The sequence below is a fragment of the Lissotriton vulgaris genome, chromosome 6 (assembly GCF_964263255.1).
Source record: "Lissotriton vulgaris chromosome 6, aLisVul1.2, whole genome shotgun sequence".
Classification (NCBI taxonomy): domain Eukaryota; kingdom Metazoa; phylum Chordata; class Amphibia; order Caudata; family Salamandridae; genus Lissotriton; species Lissotriton vulgaris.
This window is the reverse complement of record NC_141694.1, coordinates 720,774,151-720,791,564: the sequence shown is the minus strand read 5'-3', so window position 1 is coordinate 720,791,564 and position 17,414 is coordinate 720,774,151. Positions and strand designations below refer to the sequence as shown.

Here is a 17,414-nt window from a genome sequence, read left to right as displayed (position 1 = left end):
GGCCGGACAAGAACAGCCTAAACTACAGCGACGATATTCTGGTGTTCGGAAAGTCAGATGAAGAGCATGACCAAGCACTCAGAGAAGTGTGCTCGCAATTAGAGAATGAGGGTCTGACACTCAACGAAGAAAAATGTGAACTGGGGCGCAGTGAACTCGTATTCTTCGGCCATATCTTTTCCAAAAGAGGAATGAGGCCGGATCACAGCAAAGTGGAGACTCTAGAAAAGGCAAGGAAGCCCACCGATGTGGCAGAAGTAAGGTCTTTCCTAGGGCTAGCAAGCTACTGCGCGCGCTACATCAAAGACTTTGCCACTGTAAGCGCCCCACTACGAGAGCTGACAAAGCAAGGACAGAGCTTCGTGTGGACAAATGAGTGCGACAAAGGGTTTGAAGAAATAAGGAAAGCCGTGACAGCGGTGGACCACCAGGCATACTTCGACCCAAAACTATGCACAGAACTAACTGTGAATGCGAGTCCCGTCGGACTAGGGGCAATCTTAGCACAGCATCAGCCAGGAAAAGACTCCCAAAGAAATATAGTGGCCTATGGGAGCAAGAGCCTGTCAGACATTGAGAAGGGATATTCCCAACCAGAGAAGGAGAGCTTGGCAGTGGTATGGGCCTGCGAACATTACCACATGTTCATCTACGGGAAGCCTTTCACAATCATAACGGATCACCACGCACTGATAACGATATCCGGTAACCCAAATGCGAAAATACTGCCAAGGATAGAAAGATGGGGGATCAGATTGATGGACTACAATTTCAAAATAATCAACAAGTCCGGAAAAGAACAAAATCCAGCTGACTATGTGTCACGGCACCCCTTACCAAAGAATTCGGAATCAACGACAATGGCAGAGGAATACCTTAATTTCGCACTGAAGCTAAGCACGCCCGCAACAATAACACTAGAAGACCTGGAGCACGAAACAAAAAATGACAACACCATGCAGGAGATCATGAAAATCACCAAAGCACAACGCTGGAGACACGTAAACGCCAATACCAGCGTGGAAAGAGGAGTAGACAAGGAGGAGCTGTTAGCCTTCAAAAGAATCAACGAAGAACTATCTGAAAGTGAACAAGGGATAATAATGAGAGGCCCAAGGATCGTAATGCCCAGGACCCTGAGAAGAAGCTAGCACACGAATCACACCGGGGCATGGTAGCAACAAAAAAGATGCTGCGGGAAAAGGTATGGTTCCCAGGACTAGACAGCACTGTCACGTCTGCCAAATAATGGGGCCGACGTCCAAACCAGAACCACTGCAAATGTCCCCGTTACCAACAGCGGTGTGGACGGAGCTCGCAGCAGACTTCTACGGCCCTCTGGAGACAGGAAGCTACCTGCTGGTAATAATAGATGAGTATTCAAGGTTCCCCATAGTGAGACCTGTATCATCGACCTCAGGGAGCGCGACGTTACCAGTACTAGATAATGTTCTTGCAACATGGGGCTCACCTCAGACTCTTAAAACAGACAATGGTCCACCATTCTCAGGGGAAGAATTCAAGAAATTTATGGCATACCTGGGAATAAACCACCAGCGAATAACACCACTGTGGCCACAAGCAAACGGGATGGCAGAGCGGTTCATGGGGACCATCAAAAAGACTGTACAACGGGCGAAATTGACACAGATATTGATTGGCCAGGCCCTATGTCAAGTATTAAGGGACTATCGAAATACCCCGCACAGCTCCACGGGAAGATGTCCCGCTGAGCTGGTGCTAGGGCGAACAAGCAGAACAAGACTGCCGCAAATCAAAGAAAAAGAGAAGGCAGAACATAAAGACATTGCCAGAAGAGACCAGGAACAGAAAGAGAAGATGAAGAAATATGCTGATCAAAGAAGGCACGCGACAACTGGCAAAATAGAGGTAGGGGACATGGTGCTCGTGAGGCAGCGGCAAACAAGGAAGTCAGACAGCGCTTTCTCCAGAGACCCGCTGAAGGTAACAAAAATAACTGGACCCATGATCACCGCATCAGCAGGTCAGCACCATATAACAAGGAACAGCTCTCACTTCAAAGAACTGAAAACAAAAGAAGAAGACGGGCCAAAGCAAGAGCAGACATGAGACGCGACAGAGGCAGAGCGACCAACGGATGCCAGAGAACAGCGACCAAAAAGAGAATGCAAAAAGACAAAAAGACTGATCAAAGAGATGTAAGGAGGCGGAGATGCAGTAACGGACGTGCGAGAGCTCTCTTGGGATGCGGAGCAAAGAGCAAGCAAAGTTTGTTTACAGGAAAGGGGGAGATGGGGGGAGGAGCCAAGATGGCGACCTGAGCGGACGTGCAGCCTCTCGGCACCGCCGGCCCCGGAGTCCCGCACCGAAATCCTGCTTGCCATCCTGATGTTTCTTGGACTGCAATGTGCGGGAAGCGGAGCTAGTTCTGACGGTGTTCCTCCGAATTCTCCACCCGCCCGGAGACAGAAGATATCGGACGGATCGCCTTAGCCTCGAGACGGCCGATTTGCTACGGAGGTTATGCAACAGCGAAGAGGCATCTTCATTTGTATACTGCCCGGCCGCCGCCTGCCGCCAAGAATCACCGCGTGTACACTGAGTTACACGGGGACAGGGATGAGACGTGCTTTGCCTGCGGTTCCTTTGTTCGTGGCCGCCATGATACTGATCGGCTCCCATTGTTGCTCTGCCCGGCATCGGTGAGCCCCTCTCTACTCTGCCCAATTCACCATCCTGCCGGCGGCTCCCTGCCTACGCTGCAGACCGAGGGGGATACTGAGTATTCTGGGGACGACAGCTGCTGATCGGTCGCGCCCTGCGACCCCCCTTCCTCTCCCCCAGCACTCCGGTGGATTGGGGGCAAGATGGCGATGCCTGTTATCCTGCAATGTGGGGACGACTACGCGCCCTCAGCATGGGACTGTGAGCTCACTATCGTGCAGGGGGCCGGAGCACATTCTTCCTTCGGGAGTACAGAGCTAAGGGAACTACAGCCTGAATGGACCTACAAGGATGTGTTAATGACTTTGGGTGAGCTACGATCAGAGATGACGCATAACTACAGTTTATTGGGAGCGAAACTTGATGCATGTGCCCATGCTCTATGCCGGGAGCAGGAGGTTCATCCCCGACAGAGTGTGGATTTGGTATTGCTACATTCTATCAGCACACCGCCGCCTCCGAGTGATACTGCTGAGGTTAAGGTAGCTATTGCTGCGGCTTGTAGCGACTCGTTGCCACCCATCAGGACTGTGGCTGCAACATTGTCTCCCCTTTGCTCCGTGCCTGACTGTATGCCTCGTTTAACAGCTTCGCTGCTTTGGACGACAGCAGCCTGTCCTCATGGCCCTTCATCTGCTCCTTTCTTAGGGTCTTTGATCTCCCTGCTTCGTGACTTTTGTCGCTTGTGTACTTCGGAAAAGTTTGTGACTGAGGGAGGTACACTTCTTGGGGACAGGCGGCGATACTTCTGTGTTTATGCACCTCCCCCCTCCTCAAAGCGGCCATTTTCTTTCGCCAACTTGGACTGCACTGGACTACCACGGAGGGTGGGTGAGAGGATGAGTCCCAGATCAGGCCAGGGCTAGGCGGTCCCTTTGCTACATTGATACGCTGGCGGGTGGAGACTGTGAGGGACCCGAATCCGGTCTGTTTCATTGCACAATGTGAATTGAGTCTCCCTCACTGTTAGACTTTTGCTGAATCTATTTGTTGCCGATATTGGGGTGGAGAATGTTTATTGGGCCGGCGGTGTCCGCGCATATGTGTAACTGGCCCTCCTCCCGGCCTTTCTTTAGTGGGAGTTATAGGATAGAACTTTTCTTGCTCCCTATATCACTGGTTTATATCCTTTTGCTTTCTCTTCATTCCTCTCTTCTTCTTCTCTTGCTATATTTCGGGTTTATGGGGCGACAGACACTCTGCTGGGGGGGGGGGGGGTAGGCCATAGCCTCTGCATGTGTGTAGGGTGGGGGGTTATATTTCAGTTTTTGTTAGTTTCTATGGTGCCTCTTTTTGCTCTTCTTCTATGATTTTCCCTCTTTCATCTTGGCCCGTGTTTAGGCATACTGGGTGAGGGGTGGCGGCGGAGACATGACTGGGGTGTTGAGACTGATATTGTAGCGTGGATATCTTGCTGCCATCCTGCCTGGTGGGGACTTGATTGTCGAGATGTGAGATCGGTTGGGAACTGTAGCCAATGTCATGTCCCACCTGCATGGACCTTGCTCTTTATTTTATTATTTTCCATGTTTCCGGAACAGCACGACCTGAGCTCAATAGTTGCACAAAAACTTAAAATTAACCTTCATTGCTCCTGTGTCATGGTATTGCGGCATCCTCCAGTTTCATTTCTAAATAGTAGCGGATGATATGACGTATTACTATGTCGCCGTATTGCATGCATTCGTGCTTCATAAGTTTTCGTGGCCGGCCGGATGGTTGTGGGCCCGTATTTGTACTTTACTTTATGCACAATAAAGGTTTTCAAAAATTTAAAAAAAAAAAAAAAAGAAAGGGGGAGATGTTGTGCCTAGGTGGCACTAGGACCCTGCAAGGCGAGGGTCAGGGACAAGGGACACCGGACACCACATCCGGTCAGGGGAGGGATTAGGGAGGGCAGAGAATGACCAGACCTCAGGGCGAGAGGTCGCAGGACGATGGGCACTGTATGACCAACCATGATACAAATCCAATAAAGATACCTGTGTAGCACCACGACGTCTGGCGTGTGTTCTGTGGGCCCGGGGAACATGACAGTCACAATTTCTTAATGCTAATGCCAACATGTTTAGCAAAAGGGGCGCAAAGCGTCCCAACCCCCCATTCCCCCCCCCCCCTTCAGTCCCTGCTGTCCTCTGTCACTCTCTGTCATCTCATCCCGCATGTGTGTCAGCCTGGGCTGAGACAGCCTCCCAGGCACACACACAGCCGCACCCAAGTACTTCACAGGTCTTTAAAAGACCATTTACATGTTAATGAGTCTTTGTTCACCTTTTCTTAGTGCCCCTGCAGCTCCCCTCTGAATATCATTGGAATCGCCCAGCCCCCATAGAGCAGGCTCTCTGAGTCCGTGCTGTTGCAATCGGTGGTGTTTGCTGGTATTTAAAAAAAAAAAAAAAGAATACAGGTATGATGTCTGCAAGGTCCACGCCAAGGAAGGCTTGCCGGGCTGCTGGCGGCCTGCGGGCCGTACTTTGACTACTCGTGGTTTATAACATCTAAATAGCCCAGAGCTAAGATTTAACTGCACTTTTCATATTAACATCTGCATAAGTCACTTTATTTGTTTGCTTGCTTGTCTTGCCAAGTTGATAGTTTGTATCTAAAATTTTGAGGAATTACTACTGAAATTTGAATGTAAGGGTGTTTAACTTTTTGTTTTCATTGCTATGCTTTTTAATGTATGTTGATGAATTTAATTAATTCAAACTGAAAAATAAACTACTGAAAAACATTTGAACTGACAAATAAACGACTGAATAACATTTTAGCTATATGGGCACATGAATGCAGCTTATCAGCCCACCAGATGTGTGAGGATAATGCATGAGCACCGAGGAGAGAAAAAACAAAGCTGATACACGGTTCTGCTGAGTTGATGCTTTTCGGGGCACAATATGTTGCAGTTGTAAAAATAAGCTTTGTTAAACGTGTTGCATGTTGATGTCTTCGAATATTTTAAGGTTGCGCCACCTAAGAAGTTTTGACCAACAGGTGGCACTGGCCAAATGTAATGGACCCCTTACTAAGACCTAACAGCCAGATTCATCAAAGACCCGTTTTGCGAGTCTTTAATAGCGATTCATAAGGAATCGCTATTACAGACTCGCAAAACGGGATTCATGTAGGAATCGCAAAATTAAATGCGATTCATACACATTCCTTATTTGCGATTAGCAAATTGCTAATCGCAAATAAGGAATAACTCCCCATTCATTCCTAATGGCCAAAAGGCCCATAGGAATGAATGGGGAGTATTCCTTATTTGCGATTAGCAATTTGCTAATCGCAAATAAGATAGCGATTTGAAGGGTGCCAGTGGTGTCCAAAGCACACCCTGTAGCACCCCTTAAATGCACATTTGAACAGGTGTTGCGCACACACATGTTCAAAGGACATGTGTGTGTGTAACATGCAAAAGAAAAAAATTCACTAAAGAGCTTTTTACTGTTTTTAGCAAATTTACCACGAAGTCAGACTGCGTGGTAAATTGCGACCAAATATTGCGATTTCTCAATTTCTAATTGGTTGATGAATTGCATTTAAGGAATCTCTAAAGAGATTCCTTAAATCCAATTCCTCGCAAATATGCGATTTCGCTAATAGCGAATTTTGCATTTCGGATGATGAATCCCAAATGCAAAAATTGCACTCGCAAAGGGCCAGATTCTCATAATCTGGCCCTTTGCGAGCGCAATTTCGCTTGATGAATCGGGCTGTAAGTCCCTTAGTGGGCCTGAACCCGTAACTTGCTGCTGCCACGTTTTTCTCAAGATACCTGTGCCCTCTGAGGAAAAGGGAAAAGTCTTACTTTAGACCCTGAACAAATGGACTCAACCATTTTACTGTAGGGCACTTGATGTCCAGTTCAGAAGACTGTAAGAGAAGATAGCTGGTATTAATACACATAGATACAATTTAAGCCCGGAAAGGGAACAAACTTCCAGTCTAGGTGCGTGCGCCTATGTACTACTTTCATGCATTGCAAGCTAGGGTTAAGCCTTTAAGTTTACTAGTCCAGATCACGGAAACTCAAACTTACCCTTATCATGAATTTGTCTCCAGCTGCAATATTACATCTCAATGCTTCTCTTATGCCAAGAGCATGGTAGCATTCATACCACCACAGACCAAAGGTTAAGTCTGGAGAGAAACACATTGTGCAGGTTCAAGAAGTGCTTGCAAGTCATAGAAGAGCAAGATTCAATTACCACTTGCATGGTCCTTCATACAGCCAGCATGCACCCATTAACACAGTCCATCTTTTTGGGAAAAACAATGTTACCTCCAAATATTGTGCTGTATTTTGGGAAAGCATCCTTTTGGGTATTATGGGTACCTGGACATCTCAAAAGTAGAGCTGGCTTTATTCACTGGGGCATTTGAGTCAATGTTCGAGACAAACTATTGTTCTTTTCCAGCTGATATACGCTTTGCAAATATAACCAGTCTCTTTCGGCCAATTGGAGGCACACCCTCATCAACAAGCATCCATCCAGATTGTGATGGTGTGTTTCACAGGGATGTCCAACAGCAGCATGTACCACCACAACCGTTCACCCAAAATGTAATAGATTATTCAGTAAAACAAAACAGAATATCTGATTAAGGTGTACACTTGAAAAAAGGATTCCACTAAAATTTAATTTTTGAGGATTGTTTAGATTTTGGAGCTAGGAAGTGACTTTAAGAATATAGCTGGTGGTCTGTATTCATGTTAGTCGTTGTCTTTAAAAAACATTCCATACCGGTGTGGCTTTGTTCTTGTGCATGCCTAGCATGCCTTTCAAGACATGTTAATGCTTATATATATGAATGGAAATTGATTAATGCATATACTTTGATAATTAACCAGAAGGGGTGGGTGACTTTTGTGGAAGATGTGTGAATGGAGGATGATCCTAAAGGCTAAAATGGCACAGCGATGTAAATCCCAAGCACATAAGATAAACTGTGGAAGCTGAGGTGCGTTTCAAGTGCTCACTTGCAGAATGAAAATGTGCCTTTCTCAGGTCCTCCTAAATGGACATCAAAACAAGGGTGATAAAAGGAAGTCTAGATATCTATTGTGTCTCTGCAGCCCTTAAGTGTAATCAAAAATTAGTGCAGGCAATAGTACTCCTTCTAACTTGTCATCACCAAGCGGTCACATTCCCTTTTCAAATCTAGCAGAACCATGTCCCACAAATATACAAGGTCTAATAAACGAGGGTGATTGGTGGTATTATCTACTGTCCTCAGCACACAATTACTAGTCATAATCTTCTACTTAGGGGAGAAAAAAAAGGCAAGCTATATAGTTCTAATGCATTTTTTGTAGCACCAAGTGCTTTAAAGTGCATACTAAGTTACGACAAACAAATAAAAAAATATGAAAAGTTGGGCCAAATCACAATAAATGTTAACTCTGAAAAGCTCATTTGAAAACATGTTTAAAAAAATACCAACCATTCAGCCTTTTCACATTTCAACCACATTGACACAATTTATATCTTTTTAATCATCATTGCGGGTGACAAAAAACAACAATAAGAATCTCTATATGCAAAGGTGGCATTGCTTTATGTGATGCACTGCTTGACACTGGACCAACAACCACCAGAACCAAGCAGCAAAGTGGCAAGCCAATGGAAAGAGCACAACATTGGCATGTTCATGTAAGTGATCCTCACAGAAAATCTTCCTACTCAAATTCCTCCATTCCCCTTTAGATATGTCCACTAACAATTAAATTCTGAAAAAGGAAAAGGTTACAACACATTACTAAAGCTGTCATTCCATTATCTCATAGTTTGTGATAAATTACTATGACAACCTTTTCAGACACTTTTTTCCGAATGAGTTTCTTTTCTAAACAATGAAAAAGTCAATACATTCCTGGATAAAGATGCGCATTATGACATAACTGTTTAAGATTTGTATTCTTGATTGAGCTAGTATGATAAAAATGCAAAATAACACAAAATCTCGACTGTGATAGTGCTTCGGTTTTATTAACATGATGCAAAAACAGCTTATCAAAAGGGGATGGATCATAAAATACAATGAAGAATAGGAGTTGACATTTCGAATTCACTTTATTGATATGAATGGGTTATCCTGATGCAATTTATCAAACTCATTCCTCCTCTAGAGGAAAGAACAACACATTCTTTTTGCTACAAATCTAAGATGTTAAAATGAACACAAAATAAGACCTGCAGCACTAGGTTTCGCATAAAGTCATTGGTATAATGTTTAAATAATGTTAAGACTGAAATGTATGATTTTAAAACCTTGGTTTGGCAAGCACGTTGAAAAATATATTGTATTTCAGGATGTATTTACTACTGCAGAATAAGTACCTTTCATTAGATTTTTGTTTGAAGTCGGATGAGTGCGTACTATTTTCGAAGCCCAACTGATGAACATCAGAAAAATAGATTTTACCTCTAAAAACAATTAAATATCATAAAATGTGGTAAATACAGTAGGTAATACTTGGCAGTATGCACATACTATTTCTGCAAATTCCCGTATTTCATGTTCATTGTGTTCTGTTTGTTACATCTATATTCCTATGTAATATCTTTGCAATTTCAGGTGATCACCAGATGCAAAGTAATGCACACACCCTTGAAATTACCTGTTTAAAACAAAATGCATCGATAAAATGAGGTCAAACTCTTAAAACAAACCTCTGTGTACTATTCTGTCCACCAATAAATGTGAAGAGATGTTCTGCAGGATGATTTCTTATTGAATGATTTCAAATAGACTCACCATTCACATATTATGAGTTTGTTTCCCTTAGCATCTAAATCTTTCTAGGGGCTACATTTTACTAGTAAAAGAGAGAACCCATCAAACTGGTATGGTACCATGCCAGACTTTTAGGCACATAAGACGAGCCTTTTAGAAAATGCAAAATTACATGAAGATGAATGAAGCGGTTCAGCTGTAATGCAGTCCTCAACCGTACTGCTAAGTTAGTGTAACTTCTCAAAACTCAGCTTCGATTGTCTTGAAAAGGAGAAATAGAGTTGGTAAGTACTATCTCTCTCAGGTATTTGGATGCAGCAAATTCATGAATTTGTCCTAGCCACTAATTTTTCAGTAGTTGAAGATGGATTACCAGGCACAATGACTTCAAATCTGAACTGATTAAGCTCTCAGAAAAACAAAGAAAAAACCCTGACATTGAATGTCTCTTCCTGTCATTGGTCTACCAAAAATTGAGCTTGCTATACCAAAATAAATATTTAACGTGTTAACAATGTACCACTACTGGCAACTGTTAACAAAACTTTGTGTGACAAAAGTACACAATGAATTGGCTTCTTAATAATAGTCCATACTTTTTCAGTTGTCAATGTGATGAAAATGAGGCAATCAAAAATATTCAAACAGATGATACTTCATCACCTTAATTGCTCGGTATTTTCTAGGTGCAAAAAATAAAATCTGCATACCTGTGAAAAGGCTACACAATTTAGAAAGGTGGTAGTAAAAATAACCAATTCCTTCCTTATTTTAGCCATGACAAAGTCACAGAGAAATTCTTTAGGGAACTGTATAATAATATGCATTCAATAACTGTATCAAACTCTCCCGTTAATGAAATGTGCAGAAAGAGGCACTGATGCCTGGGATGAGCACCATCTGCCAATTTTTGTGAGGTTAAGACTTCCTGTACCCAGCATTACTTCACTCAAAACTTCGGAATAATAAAATCCATGTATTTTTCCAATCCCAGTAAACATAACCTTAACATTAACTTTGTATCTACTCATTGCTTTTCATGAATATCTATCAGGGATAAACCCTGAAATCCTGAAATTAAAATCAATAATTGTACTCAATTGCTACATTATCTCAGATGGTAAACAGACGAGAGAATGAAAAGTAAACTAATTTACAGTACGTCCAAGCATATCCCAAACAGGAATATGACACATAACACTTCAATTCAGCATTGTATTCACCCTGAATTAATATCCAATGATGCTGATTGTTCAGGTTTCCCATTAAAAGCTGGGATTAATGGTGGCAGAACTGAGGAGCAGCAAGTCAAAGAAGGGGTGTGCTTTGCCTTGGTGAACTGTTGTGCAATTGTTCTTTTAAGTGATGATCAGTCGAATCCGGTACTGCTACATGGTAGAAGTTGGGTAGCCTGATGTCGAATCGTAGTCCCTTCCCCACGTGAACCTTGTCATTCAAGGCATAAAGTTTGTCTGCAATGTCACTTCGGATCAAAATCGAAAAGAGCCGTGAAATGAAGCGGTGTTTTGCAAAGAGCAAGTACAGTTTCTTTCTCCTCCATGCAATATATCGACAGTCTGTATCTGCTATGAGGGTCACCTGCAAAATAGGATATTAGACATGGAATTATTTCTAATGCAGTGCCACATGGTTAAGAATTATATTTTTGAAAGTTCATATATGCTCTACGGAATGTAAGAATTGAAGAAATCAAGATGTGTTTGAAACATTGAAATATTGAAAATGGGTATTTACAGTGCTTGATGTTATGGTACCAGCTGCAAACCTCTAATAGATTGTATCTTAATGTTTTTCTGGTTTCTCACTGAAATTGCTGGCTTATTTCACTTTCTAAACATATTTAATCCATCCTTTTTCATTGTTTCCTCTTGCCTACCACAATTACTTCGTTCACCATGCAGGTTTTGTGGGTCGCACATTGGAAGGGATATGGAGCATCTGGGTGAGACAGAATATGCCATTTCAGCAACAAGGCCCTGATTACGAGCAGGGAAGGATCGTACCCAGGGTGGTTAGGAAAATCACCCCAGGTGCAGAAAAATCGGACATGATTTTACCAGTTGTTAAATTCACTTTGAGATTTGACTGCAAGTGCAGTCTGGACCAGGTCCCTGCCCAACTCTATAAGGCTTGGCGGAGCATTTAGTGCTCCCCCATGCAAGGTCACATCCTACCTTCTCCTCCGCCACTACTAAAGCACTTTACTTCGTGTAAAATCCACAGGGAACACATGGTCAGCGGTTGTCCCTTATTTCATTGAGGAGTTACTTGTAATAGGCATAGTTAAGTGCAGGTGTACCGCCAAGCACGTTACTTCTGGCCAATCGGCATCCCCACACCTAAGTACACCAAACTTGTAATTTGGGCTCAAATCTATTATTATTCCATCAACTTTTAATTCAAGCACGACTGTTAACATCACCATCTTACAAATGAAGATCAACTCGGATGTTCACCATTTTTTCTTTGGAGAAACACTTTTTAATCTAATGATTAATGTACCTGTTTCAGTGTTACCCATCCTCTGTTGCACTGAAAGGTGTTTAATACTTTTACACTTTCATATGAATGCCTAGTTCCCTTCAATATCACATTTCTTCTGGTAGATACAGGTTTAGGGATATATTCACAAAGAAAGAATGTGCCTTTTTTCTGGCAGCAAAACCAAAATGCGTACACATTTACATATATTTTTTAAATATTGTAAAATATCCCCTTTTCTGTTCGCATCGTACAGCCCCCATAGCAGCAGTTGTTTCAAACATAAACCAGTTATTTAAAAAAAAAAAATGTGCATTTCTTATTATGAGATGTCTTGAATCTTACAATGTATTTTCTAATTACAACACTAACAAAACAAATATTTGAAACACAAAACTATTTTGCAGGGGGTTTCCATTACTGAAAACGGAGTTCTCTGAGATGTTGTATCAAAATATAATTGTCAGAATGATTTCTTAAATCAATATTGTATCCTAAATATTATTAGATGATATTTTTGTAGATGATATTCAATAAATATTATGTTAAGTCAGACAATATTTCTGTAAACATCTTCAAATTTACAACTTCTTTCAGGAGCTCCTTAGTGTGAACAAAGAAGTAAACTCCAAGATCTAGTTTTTGAATCATAACCGGTATGACAATAAAAAAAGGGCATACCATATGTTACATTAATGTACATTTAGATTTGTGTTACGCTGAATCTATCTGGAAATAATTTTTTTAACGTATTTAAATTTGTGAGATAGAGGATAGAAATGCAAAAAGGATGCTTCTGGGTTTCCCGACCTGAAATTGGTGGGGCGCCTTCCCGGAAAAATCTGTGGTCCTTCTGCCTCATTTAGAGGTGGGGAAGCCACCCTGTTTCTGATAATGGAGCCTCAGCTGACTCTGCTGTCAGAGATTCTTGACTTTCCTTTTTTTTTTTTAATGTTTTTATTCAAAAAAAAATTTTTTACAACGTTTTTTCCCTTAACTCCTCCCCCCCCCCTGCACAGGACATGAAAAATAGCAAAAGAATACAATCAAGTTTCGTTTTTTTCCATGACATTACTATATCTCAAGTTACAATTTACAATAATTCAGACTGGCAAATTATACTGGGTAAGCTAGTGCATTATTAAAAACAACTGGTAGAAACCCCTTGAAGGGCGAATAACCAAACATAACCCTATGTATACAGCTAGAATAATATTCCTGATTGCATTATACACCCGCCCTGAGGCCCTATGGAAGTTCTAAGTTCCCTGCCACCCTATTCTTCCAATCTGTTATTGGTTTCCAGATCTGCAGACCTAGGGATCTAGCATTCTTCCCTTTTCTGGCGTATAGCGCTTTTTCCATGTTGTATATATACAAAAGCCTGGCCAACCATTGCTGCATAGTGGGGGGAGCTTGTCTCGCCATGCTGAAGCTATGCATAGACGAAATACTGCCATAGCTACGAACAGAAAGTTCTCCAACTGTGGTTGTTCTCCAATCCCGTCCAATCCCATTAATATTACTTGGGGTGTCATTGTTAACTTACAATTCAGTGATCTATCTAAAAACCCTTCGATTTCTTTTATCAGAGGAACTAGGTTCGGGCATTCGCCAAACATGTGAGCTATGTCTGCCTCCTGGCTGTCGCATCTTGGGCATGTTATGCCTTGTGTGCCCCCCCCACTGTGCAATTCTGGCTGGGGTGTAGTATAGCTTGTACAAGGTCTTATAGTGCTGGGTTTGCAATGAAGAAGAGCGGAGAACCTCCTGTCCCATCCGCAATGACTTCTCAAAGATCCCCTCCCGAATCCCTAGCGCATCCATCCATTTTGCTTCAAATTTACCCAAGTCATCTCCCCTGTGTGCTATAAGTTCGGCATAGAACCTTTTTATCGTGCAGCTGTGTCCCCCTTCTATTATTTGTAATATTCTATTGTCCCAAATCCTAGAGGTCCTCCTCTCTTTCCAGCCAATAAGCTTCTTGTCTGCAAATACTTAAAAAACGTCCTTGTACTGACCCCAAATTTTCTCAGTATCTCTGAGAATTGGCGCACTCCTAGCGGGCCTATCAAATCCCCCATTCTTTTCACTCCTAACCGTCCCGGTTCCTTGAAAACAGTATCAGCAAAGATCTCTGGGGGTAATGTGGGATCATTCCCTAACCTAGTGTATGCATGGTATCTACCCAGTCCAAAGCTCTTTTTAAATGCCTTCCACACCTTATAGGCTGCCTCCAGGGTCTTGAATCTGGTTCTCTTGAAGTAACTCGGTTCAGTATATCTCAGGAACACATTCTGTGCCTCCTCGCCTAAAATCAAACCGAAGATCTCTAACGAGCCGGTATAGAATTCTTCTTCCATCTCGGCCCCGCCAATAAGGCCCGTTATTTGCTGCAACACTGCTGCCCAGTAATAGAGTCTCAGATCGGGTAGTGCCCACCCCCCCTCTCTCTTGGTATTGCCATATATTTTAGTGCCCTTCTTGTTTTGCCCTGTGACCAAATAAACCGGTTTATTATGAGCTCTATTCTACCAAACAAAAGTGGGCTAAAAAATAGAGGTATAGTTCTAAATATATATAAAAATTTCGGGAGGAGATTCATTTTAATATAATTTACCCTGCCAACTATAGACATGTGCAGATTATGTACCCTATCCAAATCCTTCTTCGCTTTCGCGATGATAGGAGAAGTGTTTAAGTCCACTAGATTGCCCAGGTCAGCCGTGATTGTTATTCCTAGATAAACCCCCTCAGCCACCACCCGTGAATCCGTGCATGTTGCATATATGTTCTTTATGATTTGTGTCTTAGTTTTATTTAGTGCGTACTCCGCGACCCGCCCAAATTGCTCCGCCTCCTGTTCTATTTTACTGATGGCCTCTGATGGTGAGGGTGTGATAATCGCAATATCATCTGCGTATGCTAGTACCTTAATCAGCCCCATCTTAGTGTCTAGCGGCCTAATTCCATCATTTAGCTCCAATTTCTTAATTAATGGGTCTATGTAAAGTGCAAAGAGCAGGGGTGAGCATGGGCACCCCTGTCGTGTGCCCCGTGTAATTCTAAATGGGGTAGTGCGGCTTGCATTCACCCTTACACACGCCGTTGGTCCTACATACAATGATTGTATTGATTTTATGAATCCTTCTCCGATTCTCCCTTTCCTTAATACTGCCCACAGGAATTCCCACGCCACACGATCGAAGGCCTTTTCGGCATCTAGTAACATAGCTGCCATAGGTTTCTCCTCCGCCCCTTTTACATCAAATAGCATGATCATTTTTCTAACATGGAGTGTAGTTCCTCTGTGTGGAATAAAGCCATGCTGATTAATACTTACTAGTTGCTCTATTACCCTAGCAAGTCTGTTCGCTAATGTTTTAGAGAAGATTTTTAGGTCAGCATTAATCAGTGTAATCGGGCGGTATGATCCGGGCTCTGCGGGGGGTTTCCCTTTTTTAAGGATTATAACAATATCTGCCCCTGCCCAGCTGGCTGGTATAGAATGCCCCACCTGTGCCTCCCTAAGTGTCCTGACTAGCTCTGAGATAATTGATGCAGAAAACACTTTGTAAAATTCCCCGGGTATCAAATCCGGCCCAGCAGCCTTTCCGGAGGGTAGGCTGAGTATAGCCTCCTTAATCTCTTCTGCCTCTAAGCAGATCTCGAGAGAGTCCCTATCTATCTCCTGTAGGGTTTTAATTGGTAGGTCTTGCAGGTACCTCTGAATATCGGCAGGATCCCTGTCCTGCTCCTCCTCATAAAGCTTGCTATAGAACTCCCTAAAGACCCCGAGGATGCCTTCCCTATCTGAAACCATATTGCCCCCGCTGTCTCTTATCTCTTTAATTTCACCTTTTGCCATCCTCTGTCTCGTGCGTGTTGCAAGTGTTTGCCCTACCCTTTCGCTGTATTCATAGCATTGCTCTCTCTTAGCATTGTAAATCTTAGCTGATTTTATTGCTATAGTCTCTTCTGCTTCCGCTTTAGCCATCATGGTCTCAATTAAATATTGTTCCAGCTCCCACCCCTCAGTAATAGCCTGTTCCAGTCTCTGCTCTGCTTTCAACAGATCGCTGTTTACTTGATCTACCTTGGCTTTCTCCTTTTTCTGTTTGGCTAGGCTGAAACTCAGTGTTTCACCTCGCACCCCTGCTTTAAAGGTATCCCAATCATTTTCTGGATTAGTACTCCCTCTGTTGATATCCCAGAAGCCCTTTATCCAAGCGTGCATGTGTGTAATATAATCTATATCCGTCAGGAGTTCCCTTTCAAATGTCCATGATATAGCCTGTCTTTTAAGCCCGCTACCCGTTATTGTCAATAATAGGGGGTTATGATCAGACAGAATACGGGGTAGCCTCGCTATCGTGAGGGTGTTTGAAGGTAATCCGGAGGTGAAGAAGTAATCCAAACGGACACACTTCCTATGGGGGGCCGAGTAGTAAGTAAAGCCGTCCTCGCCCACTTTAAGCTCTTCCCAGACATCCATAAAGGCATTGTTACTGGCCATACTTCGAATTGCTCTGCACACCCTCTTTTTCCTTCCTTGGTATAGGCCCCTATTATTCAGTCCCAAACCTGACGCCCCGTCAATGTTGAAATCTCCTGCTAGGATCATTCTTGGTGCCCAGGTAGCCAGTTCTATATCTAGGAACTCGAATACTTCAGGGTCATCCTCCGTTGACCCATAGACGGACCCCAAAGTGATCCAGGCTTCTCCGATCAGACACTCAATCAGGGCCCACCTGCCCCACGGATCTTCTAGTTTCTTCCTAGTGTTAACATTAGGTAATTTAGTTAAAATGGCCACTCCCCTGACCTTTGCCCCATGTTTTGAATATGCCAGCACGTGCAGCCCCAATTGTTCCAACAAGAAAGACTTGTTACCTTCTATGTGTGTCTCTTGTAAACATATAAATTCTGCCTGGGTGTTTTTGATTAATAAAGCTACCTTTTGTCTTTTCAGCCTATCGTTCAGCCCACATACATTCATTGTTAACACCTTAACTTTTGAGCTCATCTTTACTCTTTATTATTCCTGAGCCTTTTAGACTGAAGAGATAACATTTCTTTTCTACCCTCATTACCACCCTTGCTACTAGTACCATTATCGCTGCCTTTAAGTTTTTGTCTAGTTTTTGCCAGATCCAGCTGTTTAGTATAACCAAGATTAATGCTTTAAACGTGAATACTGCCCTTGTTTCCCTTCCATGTAACTTGAGTTCCTTTTGTATAATTTCCTTGTTTTGATATGTCCCAGTCCTTTTCCCTGTATTCTGTCCTGTGCCCCTTTCCCCTCCCCCCCCTTTGAGGCATCCTGGGTCCAGCCGGATCCAGGTGTGGGCGTCCGTTGAGCAGTACGCCTCAGTGCACTCCCCCCCTTAGCCCCACGTGATTATTATAATTAAATTGGGAGAAAGTCTATGACCAAACAAAAGTTCTACACCTAATATTGATAT

At 43.0% G+C, this 17,414-nt stretch overlaps 1 protein-coding gene across 1 annotated transcript in view; it reads right to left on the bottom strand.

Annotated features, from left to right (window-relative positions):
* Positions 1-8,695: 8,695 nt before the first annotated feature.
* Positions 8,696-17,414, bottom strand: part of POPDC3 (popeye domain cAMP effector 3) — a 223,799-nt gene continuing 215,080 nt past the window's right edge. Inside the window, exon 4 of the mRNA XM_086926707.1 lies at positions 8,696-11,046. Coding sequence (XP_086782833.1) covers positions 10,756-11,046 — 291 coding nt within the window. The 3' untranslated portion in view covers positions 8,696-10,755. The remainder of the gene's footprint in view (positions 11,047-17,414) is intronic.